Genomic DNA, 18,935 nt, shown 5'->3' with positions numbered 1-18,935 from the left:
AAAAACATGAGCATTATAAAGTGGGGGTGGATTCAGATTGATTGGTGGTGGAGTGAAAAATGTTGTTTTAGAGCATTTCCTTTTGCCGAGACTGATCCGTTGTCGCGCACGAGTCAAATACAATTGATAAAATGTAAATAGAGGTAATAACTCGAATCATTTCACAAGGACTTTTGATATAATAATAATAACTGGATTGAAGATTGAAATTAAAAAAGGGTTTCTTATATTTTCGATTTAATAGATGAGCAAAACGATTAATCCACTTTTCGAGTTTCAGACCTATCATAGATTCTATCAATGAGTTTAATTTCTAATTTGTGATTCTATTCTTATTTGACTATAGAATTGATCAAACAAGCGTAATCAATCCTGTGTGAATTTGGTTTCTTTGATTGGATTAAGAATCACAATCATCAAAATATTACAATTAACGATCAAGCGTCACAAAATTATAATTCAATTAAATTAGAAACCGAAACCAAATTCTGTCAAATAAATTTAACCAATCTTATTGAAATTCAATTTAAGCAATCAAAATATCAATATAATCAAATAAAAAAGAATAGAATCATGAATCGAAATTGACAGTGTAACCTGAATCTCAAGGTGTTAATGAAACTCTGAACTCGTGGATTAATCTTATAAAATTAGTCTTCCATGAAATTAAAATAAAAACTGTTTATTTCTTATAGCAATTTGAATCCAAATTTTTCTGTTTTCGGAAAAGAAACAAAGCTGCCAATATATAATACTTGATATTGGGCTTTAGTGTTTGAAACACAAGTGACCCGCTAATAAAAATTATTACAAAAGTCCAAATTACGAAATTTGCAATTTAGGCCCAGTAAAGTTTGGAATTGGTCTTTTCTTCCAACCCAAAAGTTGTACCTCGAATTTTTAGCTTTCCAACGCCTGCTCATATGCGTCAATCCGATATCCAGAGGTCAAGTTATGACCTACAGAGCGAGAAAGAGTAAAAATACAAATAATAAAACTAAAATGCAAATAATAAAATTATGATTCAAATTCGATCCAAAGTTTAGAAACAAGCTAAAAATATTAATCTAAGCTATAAAGAGTTTTTAAAATACCAAACTAAAAAGCTAGAAACATGTGCCCAAATGCTATGATCAGGACCAAGAGAACTAAAGGATTGATCTTGTGGGACATGCAAAGTTTATGGAAACGATGAAGAATTTTTCATGTGGGAGATATTTTGAAAGTGAATTTGGAGATTTTGATGTTGGATTGTTCATTATTGATAGAGACCTTGAAGTATTTGAAGATTTTTGTGAGAACCATATCATAGGAAACGATATTTGTAGTCATGAGTTGTGGATGCTATCATGTTTTGAATGATGTTATAGGGCAGTTTGAGTCTTTTGCAATGTTGAAGGTGATAGATGATCAAAGCATCATTGTGATAGACATACTCGTGACTACCACAGTGATGGAAAATGTAATGCTAACTAATATTGTTGAAGAAAAGCTCATTGAAAAATGTAATGCTAACTAATATAGATGATCCAAATCTACAAACACAAAATTGGTTGAGCCAGGAATGAAAAGCTCATTGAAAACTGCATCTTTGTTGACATTTAGAGCAGAATACCAGTCTTTTCCAAAGATGGTTGGCTCTTCAGTGGGAAGATGCAAAATTTCAGCCAAAATTACAAGATTGAGACGAATTTCAACCCCTTTAAGAGTAGTGATAAGAAAGGCTTTATCAGGGAAGGTTTAGGCTTTGAAGTAGAAAGTACAAATGACATATGGATAATAGCAATATGAGATTTCCAAGAACTCAAACCAACCAAAAAGTATCAATGTGTTGTTTGATTAAGATTTCTTCAAACACAAGATTATCAAACACAAAGTTCCATCAATACCCAATTGGTCTTTCAGCCCATTTGTCTTGGTAGAATTTTTTATATTTGGTTGAGAGTATTGGTGGAATACGGATTTTGGAAGTTGTTTTCTAAGGTTATTTTTGTTGGGTTTTAGTTTTGCATGAAAAATGTTATGGTAGAATGGGTAATGATGGAGAACATTTTGCACTTTTGGTTTTTGCAAATTGTTTGTAGAGTTGTTTCATTTTTTTTTTTGCCAAAAAATGTGATAGAGGTTTTGATGATTTAGTCGTTGATTTTGAGGTGATGTTGTTGGTGTGTTTTGAGAAAAGGATTTTGATTTCTTTGAGGGTGATTTGGAAGTGGTGAAAAGACATTTTACTGACTCTTATGGTGAAGTGGAGGGTTTTGAGGATTTTGTTGGTGATTTAGAAGGAGGAGCATAAAGTTTGAGTGAATGTGGAGAACCAGATTCATCATCTGAGATAGTATAGATGGTTGCGTCCACACTTTTGGATTTTTTGCAAGGTGCCAACACCAACATGATTCTCATTGATCTTTGTTTAAATGGATGGTTGACTGATTAGGTTTTATGAGATTTATTTTGGAGATGTGGTGGTGCTTGACTTGTGTTTAGGAGAATACATTGGAAGAGGGGAGGAAGTACAGTGGTGAGTGGAGCTAGCGACATGAGAGGTGGTTTGGGTTCAGGAGAGGATGAGAGATAATAAGAGAAAGTACTGTTATTAGAGGGAGAAACTTTTGGAGGAGTAGGAGGTGGTGGAGGAGATGGTGATCAAGGTGGTGAAGGTGTTGGAGTTCTTAGAGTTGGGTTTTTTATTGCAGATGTTTTGGTACGAGCCGTGGATTTTAGAGAGAAATGGAGGGAAAAAAAGGGTAAGTTGTAGATAATAGGTATATGGAGATTTTGATGAAGTAAGAAGAAACGGTTTTTTGGGAAGAGATGAGGAAGAGAGTCGCACGCATGGGTGTTATAGGAGTGGGTGGTTTAGAAGTGACTAGAGATATTGAGAAGGAGGAAAGTAGGCTATGATGAGGCTAGAGTAATCGTTTTTTGGAGATTGAAGGAATGAGTTGTTACTTTTGCCTCCTTGTATGAAATTAATTTTTAATTTTTAAACTTCACTTAAAAATTGACAAACAAGGAGACCGATGCGAAGAGGAAGGAAACGAAGAACATTCTCTATATTGACCAGAACATCTTGTTCAAATTTTTTTAAGGAGATGATTTAGGTTTTTGATGATTTTCAATTTTTATTTAATAAAATTAAAATTATCTTCAACTAGGGATTTAGTAAAGATGTTTGCAAGTTGCTTTTTGGTGTCAACAAAGATTAATTTACTTCTTTCTTGTTAAACTGATATCTAATTAAATGATGTTTATTTCAATATGTTTTGATCTTGAATGTTGAATTAGCGGAATATGGGCTTTGAATGCATGACTTGAACAATCTCTTTAGAGTTAATGCATGGCTTGACCTTTGAATGCATGTTGAGTTTGTGCACATCAGAGGCACACAAGGGCTTCAGAGACATGCTTCAAATTTAGTCTTCAGTGGCAGTGTTCTGACCTAGTTATCAGAGGCAGTCTTCAAACCCAAACTTCAGATCCAAACATTAGAGTCAGTCTTCGTAACCTTCAGAGACACGTTGCTTTCAGAGGCAGATGTGTATGTTTTTGTGTTCCTTTGATCTCATCCTCTAGTCACTTCCTCTGGTGACTACCTCTAGTCACTTCCTCTAGTAGCTTCCTCTAGTCGCTTCCTCTGGTACATTTCTCTGATTTTCTTGTTGTAATTGTTGCACAGTTAATGAAGCTATTAGTCTAAGCAAATGGTTTTCAAAAAATACCTTTATTAACATCAAAATCACAAGAGGAAAACCAACTTGGTTCCAAGAATTACGATGCTAAATAGTTAGAGTCGAAGTTAGGATTAAGTGTCAAGAGGATTGATTATTGTGTTAAAGGTTGCATGTTGCATTACGATAACCAATTTGTTTTAAATGATGCCAATTTAGTAGAAGGTGAGTTTTTTCAAAACCAAAGTATCTCCAAAGAAATAACTCTAGGGAAAGTAAAGGAAAACCAATTTCAAGGAAGGTAGTGTTTAATCTACTTATTGTATCAAGATTGAAGAGAGTGTTTGGATCAATGCATTATGTCTGCAGGAAAGATGACATTGCATTATGAGAATAGAAGAAATTCAGGTGGGTTGCGACATCTGTTTGATGGTCAGGAATCAAAATACTTCAATCAAATGCATTATGATTTTGCGTCAGATCCATGCAATGTAAGATTTGAAATTATCCTCAGATGGATTTACACCATATTTACAATCATCATCTATTCTGTATACTTGTTGGCGTATTATTGCTACTCCATACAATCTTCCTTTTGATATGTGTATATATAAACCTTACATATTCTTGGCTACCGTGATACCAGATCCTTCTAATCCTACAACTAGTATTGATATTTTTTACAATCTTTGATTGATGATTTGAAGAGGTTATGGAGTGGTGTCTTGACATATGATATCGAGTGAACACAAAATTTTATGATGAGACTTTCTTCGATGTGAACCATTAATTATTTTCCCGCTTATGGGATGTAGTTAGAATGAGGGAAACTTGGTAAATTGGCTTCTCCTATTTTTATGGAACACAAAAACATTTACATTAAAATTCAGAGGGAAGGAATTGTGGTTTGACTCACATTGTAGGTTATTACCTGTTGATCACGCATTTAGAAGGAGTAAAGCTGCATTTATCAAGGGCTATGTAGAAACTTTAGGAACACTGCTTAAATTAACATCGGAACCTGTTTGGAATATTAGATGTGTCGAATGTACAAGTTGTTGATAGTATGGCTTCTATTACGAACAATGGCATAATTGAACACAAAGATGTATTTTTAGGATCTATCATATTAGAAAGATGATTTTTTGAGGCACAAACTCGACGTTATACATATCAAGAAAAATTATTTGACAAACATATTTAACATTGTGATGAATGTGAAAGGCAAAACAAAAGATAATGACAAAGTTAGGCAAAACATATGTTTATATTGCAGACAATCAGATATGTTGTTGGTGGAGCACAACAAGAAGATTTTAAAACCCCGTGCGAATTACACTTTATATGCCGAAGAAGCCAAATCCATTTTTCATTGATTCCAAGAGTTGAAGACGTCTGGCGATTATTGTTCTAATTTAGCAACATGTTCTGATGTAGAAAATGTGATGAAAAGTCATGTTTTTTTTTAGTGTTTACTTCCTATTGCCTTTAGTGCTTTCTTGATACATGTATTAAACACACTTATTAAAGTGAATCAATATTTCAAGAATTTATGTTCTACAACGCTCAAAGATGAAGATCTCATCAGGATGAAAATGAAAGTTCAATGATTCTATGAATGTTACATAAACTATTCCCTCTTGGTTTTTTGATTATATGGAGCATTTCTCAGTGCATCTTGCAAGTGAAACTAGACTTGGTGGACTAATTCAATATATTTGGATATATCCATTTGAATGGTAATTATATATATATATATATATATATATATATATATATATATATATATATATAAATAAAAAAAATATTTTATTATCCATCTATATTGAGCTCAATTTGTTCATCTTACCTACACTATGAACAACACATTTTTGTTCTCATTATTTCAATGACAATACATTGTCACCAATGAATAGAAGAAACAATATTGATAGCCTTATATGCCATCCATATATTTTATCATTCTTTTGCTTGTCTTGTTGTCATGTTGGTAGAGATATGTGGATTTTTTGGCAAAGTGACAGTATTTAATGTAGCACATGTTGATTAACTGCACAAAAGTGAAATTATACATTGAATACGTTTTATATCTCTCTCGATCTTTAATAAATTTATCTATATTGATATTGAAAATACATAGTATTTTAATTATAATAAACTACATATATATGGTCATCGATTAAAGCATTTTTAACTTTTGGACATTTTTTTGTTGATATACATTCAAATTTTCCATCATTGTTTCAACAACAAGTACATCTCCAAGAACTAACTCCTATCAACATCCACTCAAGACACTTATCTATGAGACCGAGTGGAAGATTCAAAGAATGACACACCTACTATAATAGATACAAATTTTATATTGAATCTTAGACAAAAGGAAAAGAAATAATAAATAGTGGAGTGTGTCTAATAGTAGTGTAATGGAATAATTCTACGATATCATTGAACATATTTATGAAATTGACTACACATTGCTAGGTTATGAAAAAATAGTGTTGTTATATTTTAGGTGGTTTGATTTATCGATTAGAGGAAGTAAGATCAATTTGATGACCAACATTATAACGTTTGTTTGAGCAAAAAATATCAATTGTTTGAGCAAAAAATATCCATTGTTTGATCCATTCACCATGGTCCTTAATGTAAGACAATGATATTATGTTACTTATCCATTGACAATCAGAAACAAACAAGGTTGGTGTGTTGTATTCAAAACAAGATTGTCGAGTGAAATTGAAGAAGATGCATCAGATTAGGACAAAGAAGTTGCATATAAGATGGATGACATGTCAAATTTGCATCATGTGATTGCATATGAGACTATTAGTCGACTTTGTCACGAGTCAAACATTGGAGAAGTTGATGAACAAGAAATAGAAGAATTAGAGGATGATGAAGACAATGACTTAATTCACTCATCAAATGACGATGATGATGTCGACAATTAATTAATTATGTGAAATGTGTATATTGTAATGTGAAATGTGAACTTTAATTTATATATATATATATTTGGAGCAGGAGGATCATGATCGGCTGAAATATGAGAAATATCAAAACATCACGTGGTAAGAAAATAGTTGTTAAACCACATGTTGTTAACGACTCATCCCTCATGTCAATGCGATTACTGGTACTAGTGGTGAATTTGTTCCCCTACACCCCGAGTCCCTATAGAGCCTTAAACCATTAATATAATAATGGAATCTAGGTGTGTTGATTGTTATGACCACCATGTCATTATTTTAGAAGGAGATGAGTAAATTATTTTATTTTAAATTATTTCATTAATTCAATATTACATTTAATTTGTATGTTAACTGTGAAGATGTATTCCTTTTCAATCATTTGCAAAGACAATTTCTGGACTTATACAAGAGAAATATAAAATCCATGGTGGTCTTAGTATGAAATAAAGGAGGATATGACACATTAATTTAGTGAAGTTGATGAATTTTTGCATTATTTCAGAGTAAGTGATTAAATTAATTTACTTAATTATTGATATATACATTTGAATGTTTAAATATGTTATAGTTTTTAATATGTTTTTATAATTTTAATTTAAACGAACAACAAACAAAATGTACTTGGAGAAAAGTACATAGCACTGCAATTTTGGCTGTTTTTGACCATCAGTTATCCAAACATCTATATCTATGTTGGCACAAGCGCGTAAGAAACGACCAAATTGGATTGGTTAAAATGTCTAGAGCACTTTATGGAGGAAATGGAACAAATATGCTTACAAATAAAAAAGAGAAGAAACAAAAGATTAATAAAGCATCTGAAAGGGGTACCAATACTCACAAGGGAGGTTACTGTTAAGACAATATCTCAGTTAGTGTTTTGATGTAACAAACAAAGGTTAATTAAGAAAGTTAGTTATGATTCTAAATAACATGTTAATATAACATATGTTTTTTAGTGTAATAATCAAAGATAGGTGTCAAACATTACAAGCAAAATCACATTGAAAAGGTAGCAGAAATACAAAGATAGAAAGGAGAATGTTCTTGACAGACGTCTGGAAAATGGAGAACGTTCTCCACGGTTCTAAAACTTGAAGAACAAAACGATCTCCTCTGTTGAAGAAAGAAATGCTCCTGAATTTAACATCCATGTTATCAGTATTCTCCAAGGAATATAAAGGGTTCATCCCAACAAAGAATCAATCCAAAATACAAAGGATAAAAGCTATGGTTCATAATAAATCAAGCAAGTTCATTCTCGATAGTCAAGACTAATCATTCTCTAGCTTGATTGGCAAGAAAGAAGAATGTTCTTGAAGTGTATGCTTCAGCTGTATATCTGAGCTATATGTACAAGTGATAAAAGGCCATGAAATACTGTTAATGATGGATAATTTGAAGGCTACATATCATCTTCTTCATAAAATGCTAAAACAAAGAATGTTCAATCAAGAACATTCTTGTTTCAAGTCTGATCTTATCCACAAGCTGACACATGACAGCTGGACCCTTTCCAACAATCATATGAGCTGTCATAAGCCTCATTGAAGCCTATAAAAGGAACTTCAAGCATAAGAAAAAAATAGAGAATTAAGTACAAAGCAAATCTTCACTTATATCCAATCATACTCGAAAGTCTCTCATTTACTAACTTAGAATCAATTATGATTTTTCTCATTTGATTCCTAGAATCATTCTATTGTTTTTTTTCTGTCAAAAGAATCAAAACTCAAACAAGTGTTGAACTTTCTCATATTCTTAAAAAATACTTTAAATCATTATCGTATAAACTCAAGAGTATTGTATTGAAGATAGTTTGAGTAGCTTGTATAAAATTCTTCTATGTGTAAAAGGTAAAGTGTAAAAATCCTCTCAAAGGTTGAAAGGTAGACTGTTGAAATCCTTTATGGGAAGAAAGGTAAAGTTGTGTAATATATCAAGGTTGATCTGAACTGGCGGTGTAAAAACCAAGAATGTTCTCCGTTTGAACACTTAGTGAAAAATCTCACAAACTGTGAGGAATGGACTTAACCCAAATTGGGTGAACCAGGATAAATCTTTGCGTGATTTCTCTCCTCTAATCTATATTTATTTACAATATTTTGATTATTAAATTAAATAGATAACTTAAAATTGTGTGTTTATTACGAACCAATAACGTTCTTTGTTGTCTGTTTTCATAACTAATAACGTTATGTGTTTTCTGTTTTTACAACCAAGATCAATCCTGAATTAATTTTTTTAAATTTTAACAGGAAATTTTAAAGGGGTTAATTTACAATTCAAACTCTATTCCTTATAAATTTATATTTCTACTTCAGTTACATGTTGGTCGGGTAGATCCAATACTATATGGTAATTATTATTAATATATATCTATTAATTCATATTCATATTCAATTAATTATTAAATTTCACCAATCAAACTTAACAATTAATATTTTAGGAAAAACAAATTGGACGAGAGGTCACTCACGAAAAGATACATCATTATCTTCATGTTAATCGTGATATATATTTCATGTTAATCGTGATATATATTTCATGTTAATCGTGATATATATTTCATGTTAATCGTGATATATATTTCATGTTAATCGTGATATATATTTCATGTTAATCGTGATATATATTTCATGTTAATCGTGATATATATTTCATGTTAATCGTGATATATATTTCATGTTAATCGTGATATATATTTCATGTTAAATTGATATATATTTCATTAACTACGTATTAATTATAATTAAAGGTTCAATCAGTTTTTAATATTTATAAAATTTTACTATTTTGTTGTTTGTCCTTATAAAATTTTATTAACTTTTATTCTCTTAAAATGTTTTGTTTTTATTTTTGGTCTTTATACAAACTACTGTGTATCTTTCGATTTGTTGAATAATTTTTTCTAGTAATCTTTAAGACATATTTAACAATTCTATAGAAAAATATAGAAATTTTCAAAAAATGATGAATTAAATATGAATTTTAAGCTTTTTGTGCTAAAAAATTCATATGTAATATTTTTCTTCTCTAATCTATATTTATTTACAATATTTTGATTATTAAATTAAATAGATAACTTAAAATTGTGTGTTTATTACGAACCAATAACGTTCTTTGTTGTCTGTTTTCATAACTAATAACGTTATGTGTTTTCTGTTTTTACAACCAAGATCAATCCTGAATTAATTTTTTTAAATTTTAACAGGAAATTTTAAAGGGGTTAATTTACAATTCAAACTCTATTCCTTATAAATTTATATTTCTACTTCAGTTACATGTTGGTCGGGTAGATCCAATACTATATGGTAATTATTATTAATATATATCTATTAATTCATATTCATATTCAATTAATTATTAAATTTCACCAATCAAACTTAACAATTAATATTTTAGGAAAAACAAATTGGACGAGAGGTCACTCACGAAAAGATACATCATTATCTTCATGTTAATCGTGATATATATTTCATGTTAATCGTGATATATATTTCATGTTAAATTGATATATATTTCATTAACTACGTATTAATTATAATTAAAGGTTCAATCAGTTTTTAATATTTATAAAATTTTACTATTTTGTTGTTTGTCCTTATAAAATTTTATTAACTTTTATTCTCTTAAAATGTTTTGTTTTTATTTTTGGTCTTTATACAAACTACTGTGTATCTTTCGATTTGTTGAATAATTTTTTCTAGTAATCTTTAAGACATATTTAACAATTCTATAGAAAAATATAGAAATTTTCAAAAAATGATGAATTAAATATGAATTTTAAGCTTTTTGTGCTAAAAAATTCATATGTAATTTATGACTTGTTAAAAAATTCTAAACTTTTGTAGGAAACTTATTATAATATCCCAAATATTAATGCAAAAAATTATTTAAAAATTCGAAAGATATACAATAGTTGTTATAAGTGCAAGTTCCCATAAGTGCAATGTAGATGCAACTTTCTTCTAAGATCAAGGATATGTTACAATGAGTGCTTGTATTATGGACAAAAATGGAGGTTCTCTTACTATCACTATTTATAATTTTACTTAATATCTACTGATTGGAGATGCAACGACTTTACTTTACACTTACAATAGACAACTTAATCCTAATTGGAGACACAACAACTTTACCTTACATTTTACAATAATCAATTCAATATCACTGTGAGAGTTACTTTGAAATAAATAGTAAAAATGTATTGACCTTATTCACACGAGTAGTTCCAATATTATAGAGGTAAGTGCCATTATGAAATATTGTAAAAGGATTTTTTCTAGTCATTCCAACCTTGAGATGAGGTTTATTAACCAATTAGCTAAAGCATATATTTAGGCCCGAAGTTTATTTTATAATTTTTCTCCTCCTTGTTGCGCTCTATTGATTATTATTGAAATGCCAAGATCTTTTCCTTAAAAAAAAAATAAATAAATAAAAAAAGAAGCAAAAGCATCCCTAATGTTGGAATCTTGGATCTTGTATTTAGTGTTGTGGGTGTGGGGGTTATGTGTGTACAAGTGATACTTCTAATAAACAAACCGCACAAGTTTCATCACTCCATTTCATCTACTTTCTCATATTCTTACCTGGCCTCTCTTACCTATCTACTCTCCCACCCACAATGATACTACCACCTTCTCCTTCCATTCTACACACAACCATCTTCTCATTAATCTTCCACTTTCTCCTCCTCCTCACTCACGCCTCAAATAACCCAGATTTTCAACCATTAATAGCATTCAAAACAGCTACCGACACATCCAACAAACTCACCACATGGAACACAACCACAGACCTATGCACCTGGTACGGTGTCTCCTGTCTCAGAAACCGCGTCTCCCGCCTCGTCCTCGAAAATCTCCAACTCCACGGCTCCATCCAACCCTTAACCTCTCTCACTCAGCTCCGTGTACTCAGCCTTAAACGCAACCGTTTTAATGGTCCCATTCCCAGTCTCTCCAACTTCACTTCATTAAGACTTCTCTTCCTCTCTTATAACAATTTCTCCGGCGAATTCCCTGAAACTTTAACCTCCCTCACCCGCCTCTACCGTCTCGATCTCTCCCATAACAATCTCTCCGGCGAGATTCCACCAAATGTCTACCGTTTATCTCACCTCCTTACACTCCGCCTCGACGGAAACCAAATCCAAGGCCACATTCCAAACATAAATCTCTCTTACCTTCAAGACTTCAATGTCTCCGGTAATCTTCTCTCCGGTCGAATACCTGAGTCGCTGTCGGGTTTTTCAGATTCTGCTTTCGCAGAAAATCCGTCTCTCTGTGGTGGTCCGTTGCAGAAATGTAAAGACATTCCTGCCCTTGCTTCGATGCCTACACACACTAACCGAAGAAATGGAGGTCCGAGAATGGGGACTATGGTCTTAATCGTTATTATCCTCGGCGATGTATTGGTACTCGCCATTGTTTCAATGCTTCTCTACTGCTACTTCTGGCGAAACTACTCCAAGGAGGGAAAAGAAGGAGGGTCGAATTCAAAGAGTGTTTCTTTAGAGGCTGAAAATCAAAAGATGGTTTATGTTGGGCAACAAGGGTTGGAGAAAGGTCATAGTAAAATGGTGTTTTTTGAAGGGGCAAAGAGGTTTGAACTAGAGGACTTGCTTCGTGCTTCAGCGGAAATGTTAGGGAAGGGTTCGTTTGGCGCTGTGTATAAAGCTGTTCTTGATAATGGAAGTGTTGTGGCTGTGAAGAGATTGAAGGAGATTCAGATTGGAGGGAAGAAAGAGTTCGAGCAGAGAATGGAAGTTCTTGGAAGGTTAAGACACTCCAACATTGTTAGTTTGAAGGCTTACTATTTCGCAAAGGATGAAAAATTGCTTGTCTTTGATTACATGGTTAATGGTAGCTTGTTCTGGCTCCTTCACGGTATGATTTTTTAGTTTGTTTCTTATACTTAATTTTTTGTCTTTATTTTTTTTCCGGTTCAGTTTTATTTTTTATTAGTTGCTCTGCTCCATTGCTGAATACTGAGTGACTGAGTGAGTGAGGCTGAGTATAAAATAAAAAGTCAATGACTGAAAATCCTCAAAATCCATTTTGCTTTCCTTGCAGCCAAACAAGGCGTAAATAAAATTGTAAATATCCAACAAACCCACCTAATTATGCTGTAATGATAGTGTAGTGAACAAGACACCCATATGCATATGTAGGGTACCTAGATCCAATAAGGGACCACCTTGATTGTTTGAAGTTGGACCATGTGATCAAAACAGTTCAGTTTAGAGAGTACAAGATCAACAGCAGGTCCTTATCGATCCTTCCATCCTTAATTTTAGTTACCTATTGTTACTGATCATTAACTCTGCAGAAGCTGCACAATCAGCGAATAGGAACTACTATTGTTTTATTCACAGACTGTTCAATTCAACCAACTCTATTCGATTCTTTTCTTTTATAAAACGAAAAGACAAATAATACACTCTATTTCCCTTTTGCTTTTTGTTGTTCTCCGGAACAGCCTTTGCCTTTCACTATTAGAACACGGAAATTATAATATAAACAAACAAACAAAAAACAGTGAACACTCATAATGGCAAATGCGTAAATAAAATAGAACCTCATGGGTTAATTGGTGTATTTATGACAGGCAACCGAGGACCCGGGAGAACCCCACTTGACTGGACCACGAGGCTAAAGATAGCAGCCGGAACCGCGCGAGGTGTGGCTTTCATTCACAACCATAACAATAATCTCACCCACGGTAGCATCAAATCCACCAATGTTTTAGTTGACGTGGCTGGAAACGCACACGTGGCGGATTTTGGACTCTACATTTTCGCCGTCCCGTCAAACAAAAGATCCAACGGTTACCGCGCTCCGGAAATATCGGACGGTCGAAAACAGTCCCAGAAATCTGATGTGTATGCCTTTGGCGTTCTGCTGATGGAATTACTAACGGGGAAGTGTCCCTCCGCCGCGGACGGCGGTGCTGCGGTTGAGCTTCCTAGGTGGGTCCAGTCGGTTGTGAGGGAGGAATGGACGGCTGAGGTGTTTGATCTTGAGCTGATGAGGTACAAGGATGCCGAGGAGGAAATGGTGGCGCTATTGCAGATTGCTATGACGTGTACTGCAATTGCACCTGATCAACGGCCAAAGATGAGCCACGTAGTCAAGAGTATTGAGGAGTTGCGTGGGGTTGAAGTCTCTCCGGGTTATGACACGTTGGATTCGGTTTCTGAGTCACCTTCCGTGTCTGAAGATGCTAGTGGAGGTAGAGCTATTCACTAACCTTAGGGTTTTGAAGCTCAGTCGTGTTTCTAATTAAACCAAATTATGATTTGATTGTCTTTTCAAATTTTGTATGTTACTTATTTTTATCTCAAACTTAATTTAATATTTTACCTATTTAAATTTGACCGAGATGCTGTAGCCCTGTAAGTTAAAATTTCAGCTAAGGAATTATGCTTAGTAAAGCAATGTGACATGACATGTTCATATAGTTATAGTGATGTGCTTTTTTAGACTTAGTGGAGAATTTGAGAAGCACCTTTTTTATTGTATTTGTTTGACTTAATCTGAATGCTTATTTTTAAATTAAAGCATGTAGATGTCCGGGCTTTGCCCTATTTTTATACCAAAAAATAAAAAGCATGTAGATGACATTTTTGACCATTTGATGTGAATATTAACTTACAGAGATATGAAACCCAATACAAAAATTCACTTGTTAGTTGAAAATAATAAATTAAATGATTTATGTAATAGTAATTGTTTATGTGTTTGTATCTTATAGTAATAGTATTAATGAATTATAAGTGCATGACCCGTGGAGCAAACCTCATGAGCCTTGTCAATGAACTTTGCAAGAATTTCCTTGCAAACAGAAAACAAACATTTGTGCTATTTCCATTATACTCGCATCTTTGATTCCTCAAATTCTCCAATAACTCAGAAGTAACCTCTGGTCTAACAAATTTAGCTGGATGCGGTCCACCCTTTGACCAATCAACCCAAGTCAAACTTCTATTTGAGTTCTTCTCCCAAAACTTAATACTAACAAAAGTTGGCAAGTAATGCTCATCTGCATAACATGAACCTTTGCAGTACTTTTCAAATATTGGGAAGTAAGTTCTGTCTGATATTACTTCTAAGGCAAGCTCTCTGTGCATTTCAAACCATTGTGAACCTTTTCTCCATTGTTTGAGTTTGATCTTAGGTGACATTTTAATTCTATACCGTCCACGTCCAACTGAACTCGCCTCATCGTAAGCCATGACATGGCTTTGTGTTGAGTTCATTAAATAAGAGTAGACTGTTGAGAAGTTGAAGAGTGGTATGCAGGATTCTGATATAAGAACGAACCGTTGGTTTGAGAAATCAAGAAGTGCGTTTGCAAGCAGACGACGCTCCGCTTCAATCATGTTGAATTTCCCCCATTCTACTTTCTGCATTGTGTGGTTATCAGTATATATTTTGATCATTGTTTCTTTCTACATTGAAACAAATTGATAGATCTAGAAAAATCTATATATGACCAATTTTGTAAAATTTAAACCAACTATATAATGAAACATAAGAAAATTAATTTACTAATGATCAAAATTTCATTTAGGTTCTTAAATTTTCCCCCTGCATTGTCTATCTTTGTTCATGTTTCAGTGGAAACTTGTTCCAAAATGGCAGTGAATGAAAACTAAGGCTCAAAAGTTAGGATTTAGGAATGTCTTTGACTTGTAAATATATTTTCAGACTATATCTCATCTGGTCTCGGACTCTCAACAACCCCACTTACATCTAAGACTGCACATCTAATACCATCTTAAAAGTTTGGTTAGAGTTAACTCAACTCTTACAAAACCAACTAATAAGATGAGAAATATCTACCACATCTAAACACACCATCAACTAAACCTCATCTAATTTCAACACTTTAAACTCTACGTATTGGTCCTTACAGTAGAGGTGCACATTTGACGATGGATACTCTATGCCATATACAGGAACTTCATTAATAAGTGGTAGGAATTGAGATGGAGTATTGCATTGATAACTATGTGGAAAATATCAAACTTGGTGATACACAATTTATTAGGAATGTTTTCTCACCAAACTTGCAACATCTACCTTACCCCTTTAATACGGTACCTTAATTTTGGTCCTCATGACCTACCTACTTGAATGTGCTATGAGGGGCAGGAAAATGGAACTTCATAGAAGTAACCTCTTATTTGAGGAACCATCAAACATTAATATGAACATCTTTTTAAGAATAAGTGGAGATTCAAACTATGGTTTATAACGTTGTGAGAAACTAACCTCTTCCGCTACACTCAACGGCGGTTGGTTAGGTGGTTTTAAAATTTGCAATGATCAATTTTTTGTTTCATTTTATTTTGGCAAGGACATAAAACTTTTGGCTCAGTTGAATATAGTTATGGTATCATTTGGGTCAGGAACTGGTTCAAACAAGTGATTGTAGTAATAACTCCCAATTGTATTGATAGAAGTTCACAAAGGGAGAGGGACTCTTTTTTCTACATATTTGATTCTATAGTACATGAATGTTAGGAAATAATCTGATGATGTTGTTTAATACAAAACATCACTGTAGTTGAATTATTTTTCTGAATATCTAATCCTTGAGTAGAGCTCAGCTAACAGCCTAACACAGAGACCAATTACTGTTATTAGACAATAGTTTAATATCATATATTCTTATTGATAGTGATATGAAGCTATTATTATTTTTCCCTTTGCTCCATTTTATTCTCCCCTTAATTGAATTGACTCAGCAACAAACTTTAATTAATTTTTTATATAATAATTATCTTTAAAGTTCTCAAATAAATAAAGAACATATGTGTAAGAACCAAGGACATTTTTTGGTGATTGGAAATGTTAAACAGCAAAAGAAGAATAAAGCAACTAACCTTACTGGGAATTCTCCTGCCACGAAACACTGGACTCTCCACTTCTGAGCCATTGTAAGATGGATTAGAGTGGATATAAATAGTATAATACCCTTTATGCCCTTTGAAAAATTTCTGCCATAGAGGAGCCAAAGGCACAGAGCCCCTTACCAAGAACATGAAGGCCACCTTCGGAACTCGATCAAAAGGGTATTCATCTATCTTAGGAGTCAATGAAGCTCTCCACATCAATTCTTCATCAGTCAAATCATGCACAACATGAGAAGGCTCAATGAAATTCTTCAATCCAACACGATTAATAACGAGATCGGAATTATTCGGTACAATTGGTGTTTTAATTAGCGGCGGTGGAGGTGTGGAGAGTGAAAGTTGAGTGAATTGAAGACTAAAGGTGCAGCTTTTCAGATAGAAACTGATGATGATTCCAATTGTCACACCACAGGCCAAAAGGAGAAGATAGGAAAGGAAACGAATAAGATGAACACGAGAATTGAAATGGCTGGAAATATAGTTTAATGAATGTTGATTATTTGAGCTCTTCATGTTTTTGAAATATAATGAAGATGAAATTCTCTGTTTCAGTTATCTGGGGGATGTATATGGAATAAGAATCTTAGAAACGTTTGTTTTAGAGTTTTCTTGTCAAAGGCTAATTGGTTTCAAAAAGATGAACGATGATAAATGATAAGAATACGTTTGGAATATATCTGTTTATAGCTTTCGAAACAACCCTAATACTTTGAAGTTAAGTTATGGAAACAAAAGTCAACAGCTTCTAATCAAAATGTCTATATAGTCATCATAACACCAAATTGGAACAATTAATGAAATAAAAGGATCACCGAAGAGAGTGAACGTTTTGAAATTTATGGGGAAGGGGCTTTGTCTGTGAGACCCATCACATGAAAAATTGGCGGCTTTGAAGATCGTTGAATGGGAATTAGAGGCTCTCTTTTTCTGTCTCTTCAATGCTCACTTTGAAATCTCATGACAATTTGGCAACTTGCTTGAAACCTAAAATTGACAACACAAAACTGTAGTATTTGCTTCTTTAGATAAAATTGAAAAGTGACTAAATAAATAAATTATATTAAAAAAGGGGAGTACTAGTACTACATGTTACACACAACTAATGAGAATCATCAAGTTTTAATTAAACTTTGAAAAAGGCAGATTTTTGTAGTTAGTATCTGGGGAAGTTTTCACGTTATTTTCAAATTGCAAGTCAATGATACCGAAATTATGAGTACGAGTCGACGAAGACCAAGTTACGTGTATATGAGTATATGAGTATGACCACCAGCGGCGGCCAGTATGTGTCACGATTATTGGTTTGATGGTTATTTAATTAATTAAATATATTTTTAAATGAGTTTTTTGAGAACATATAAATGAGACTGGAGACTTTTCAGAGGAGATGAGATGACGTTCTAGTAACAATCAAAACTACCGAGTTGGAAATTATTAGAATCGTTTGTCATGGAAAAGAATTTTGATAATATTTTTATTCCTTTTTAAATTGAAAAATGGAAATGTATAGTAGTGTTGGGTGGGCTCACTCCCCAAGTGGAACCCATCAATTTTACTAATATTATTATTATTATTAAAAAAAAAAGAAAACAAAAAGGTCCGTCTACAAATTTAGTACGTTATTCCTATCACTGAGTTTGTTATTTTAATATATAATTTGAGTAGTTTTATCTTCTCAGACAGTTAATTTGGCATAACCATTTTAGTGGAAGGTTGTTATAGGGTTGTTATTGTTGATTGATATTCTCTATCGTTATTAGGAAGACTCTTGCTGTACTAGGTCCAGTGGTTTTTATTCTCTCAATTTGAGGGAAGTTTTCCATGTTAAAATTGTATTTGTCTCATATTTAATTTTCTACCACTTATTATTGCTGTTGGAATTGTATTTTCTGTTTGACCATTTATCTGCACAGGTGGGGGAAAAAATATTCCGCATTATTGAGATAATTATCGCTAATTATCTCTGGTTTTTCCCAACAAAGTGGTATCAGAGCTCGGTTATTTGATTTGTGCATTTAAATGGAGGAGGAAAATAAAGGTCCCAATATGATTAAACTCAACTCTTCTAATTATACACTTTGGAAGACTCTCATGGAAGACACACAGTAAAGATTTGTACGATCCTATTGAGGGTGACATTGCTAAACCCGCAGATAAATCTGACGCTGACTGGAAGAAGATGAATAAAAAGGCAGTGGCGTTGATCAGGCAGTGGTTGGATCTTAGTGTGTATCCACATGTTGAAACTGAAATAGATGCTAACAAGATGTGGAAAAAATTAAAAGAGTTGTATGAACGAAAGAATGTGCAAAATAAAGCATTCTTGATTCGGAAGTTGGTGAATATGAAATACAAAGATGG

The 18,935-nt window shown here is 32.9% G+C and overlaps 2 protein-coding genes across 2 annotated transcripts; one reads left to right on the top strand and one right to left on the bottom strand.

The window, feature by feature from the left end:
* Window positions 1-11,153: 11,153 nt before the first annotated feature.
* On the top strand, window positions 11,154-14,141 carry LOC101495979 (probable leucine-rich repeat receptor-like protein kinase At1g68400). The gene is made up of 2 exons (XM_004516592.4): window positions 11,154-12,540; window positions 13,262-14,141. Exons 1-2 carry the CDS (start codon window positions 11,277-11,279, stop codon window positions 13,900-13,902), a joined length of 1,905 nt encoding a protein of 634 aa, XP_004516649.1. The 5' UTR covers window positions 11,154-11,276; the 3' UTR covers window positions 13,903-14,141.
* Window positions 14,142-14,256: 115 nt separating this feature from the next.
* LOC101496316 (glycosyltransferase BC10-like) lies at window positions 14,257-17,745 on the bottom strand. The gene is made up of 2 exons (XM_004516593.4): window positions 16,545-17,745; window positions 14,257-15,059 (listed from the first exon to the last, which is right to left on the bottom strand). The coding sequence occupies exons 1-2, from the start codon at window positions 17,085-17,087 to the stop codon at window positions 14,424-14,426; spliced, it is 1,179 nt and encodes a 392-aa protein (XP_004516650.1). The 5' UTR covers window positions 17,088-17,745; the 3' UTR covers window positions 14,257-14,423.
* Between the last annotated feature and the right edge of the window lie 1,190 nt (window positions 17,746-18,935).

Source organism: Cicer arietinum, chromosome 2 (genome assembly GCF_000331145.2).
Source record: "Cicer arietinum cultivar CDC Frontier isolate Library 1 chromosome 2, Cicar.CDCFrontier_v2.0, whole genome shotgun sequence".
NCBI lineage: Eukaryota > Viridiplantae > Streptophyta > Magnoliopsida > Fabales > Fabaceae > Cicer > Cicer arietinum.
The sequence above is the reverse complement of the archived record's forward strand: the minus strand, read 5'-3'. Positions and strand labels throughout refer to the sequence as shown.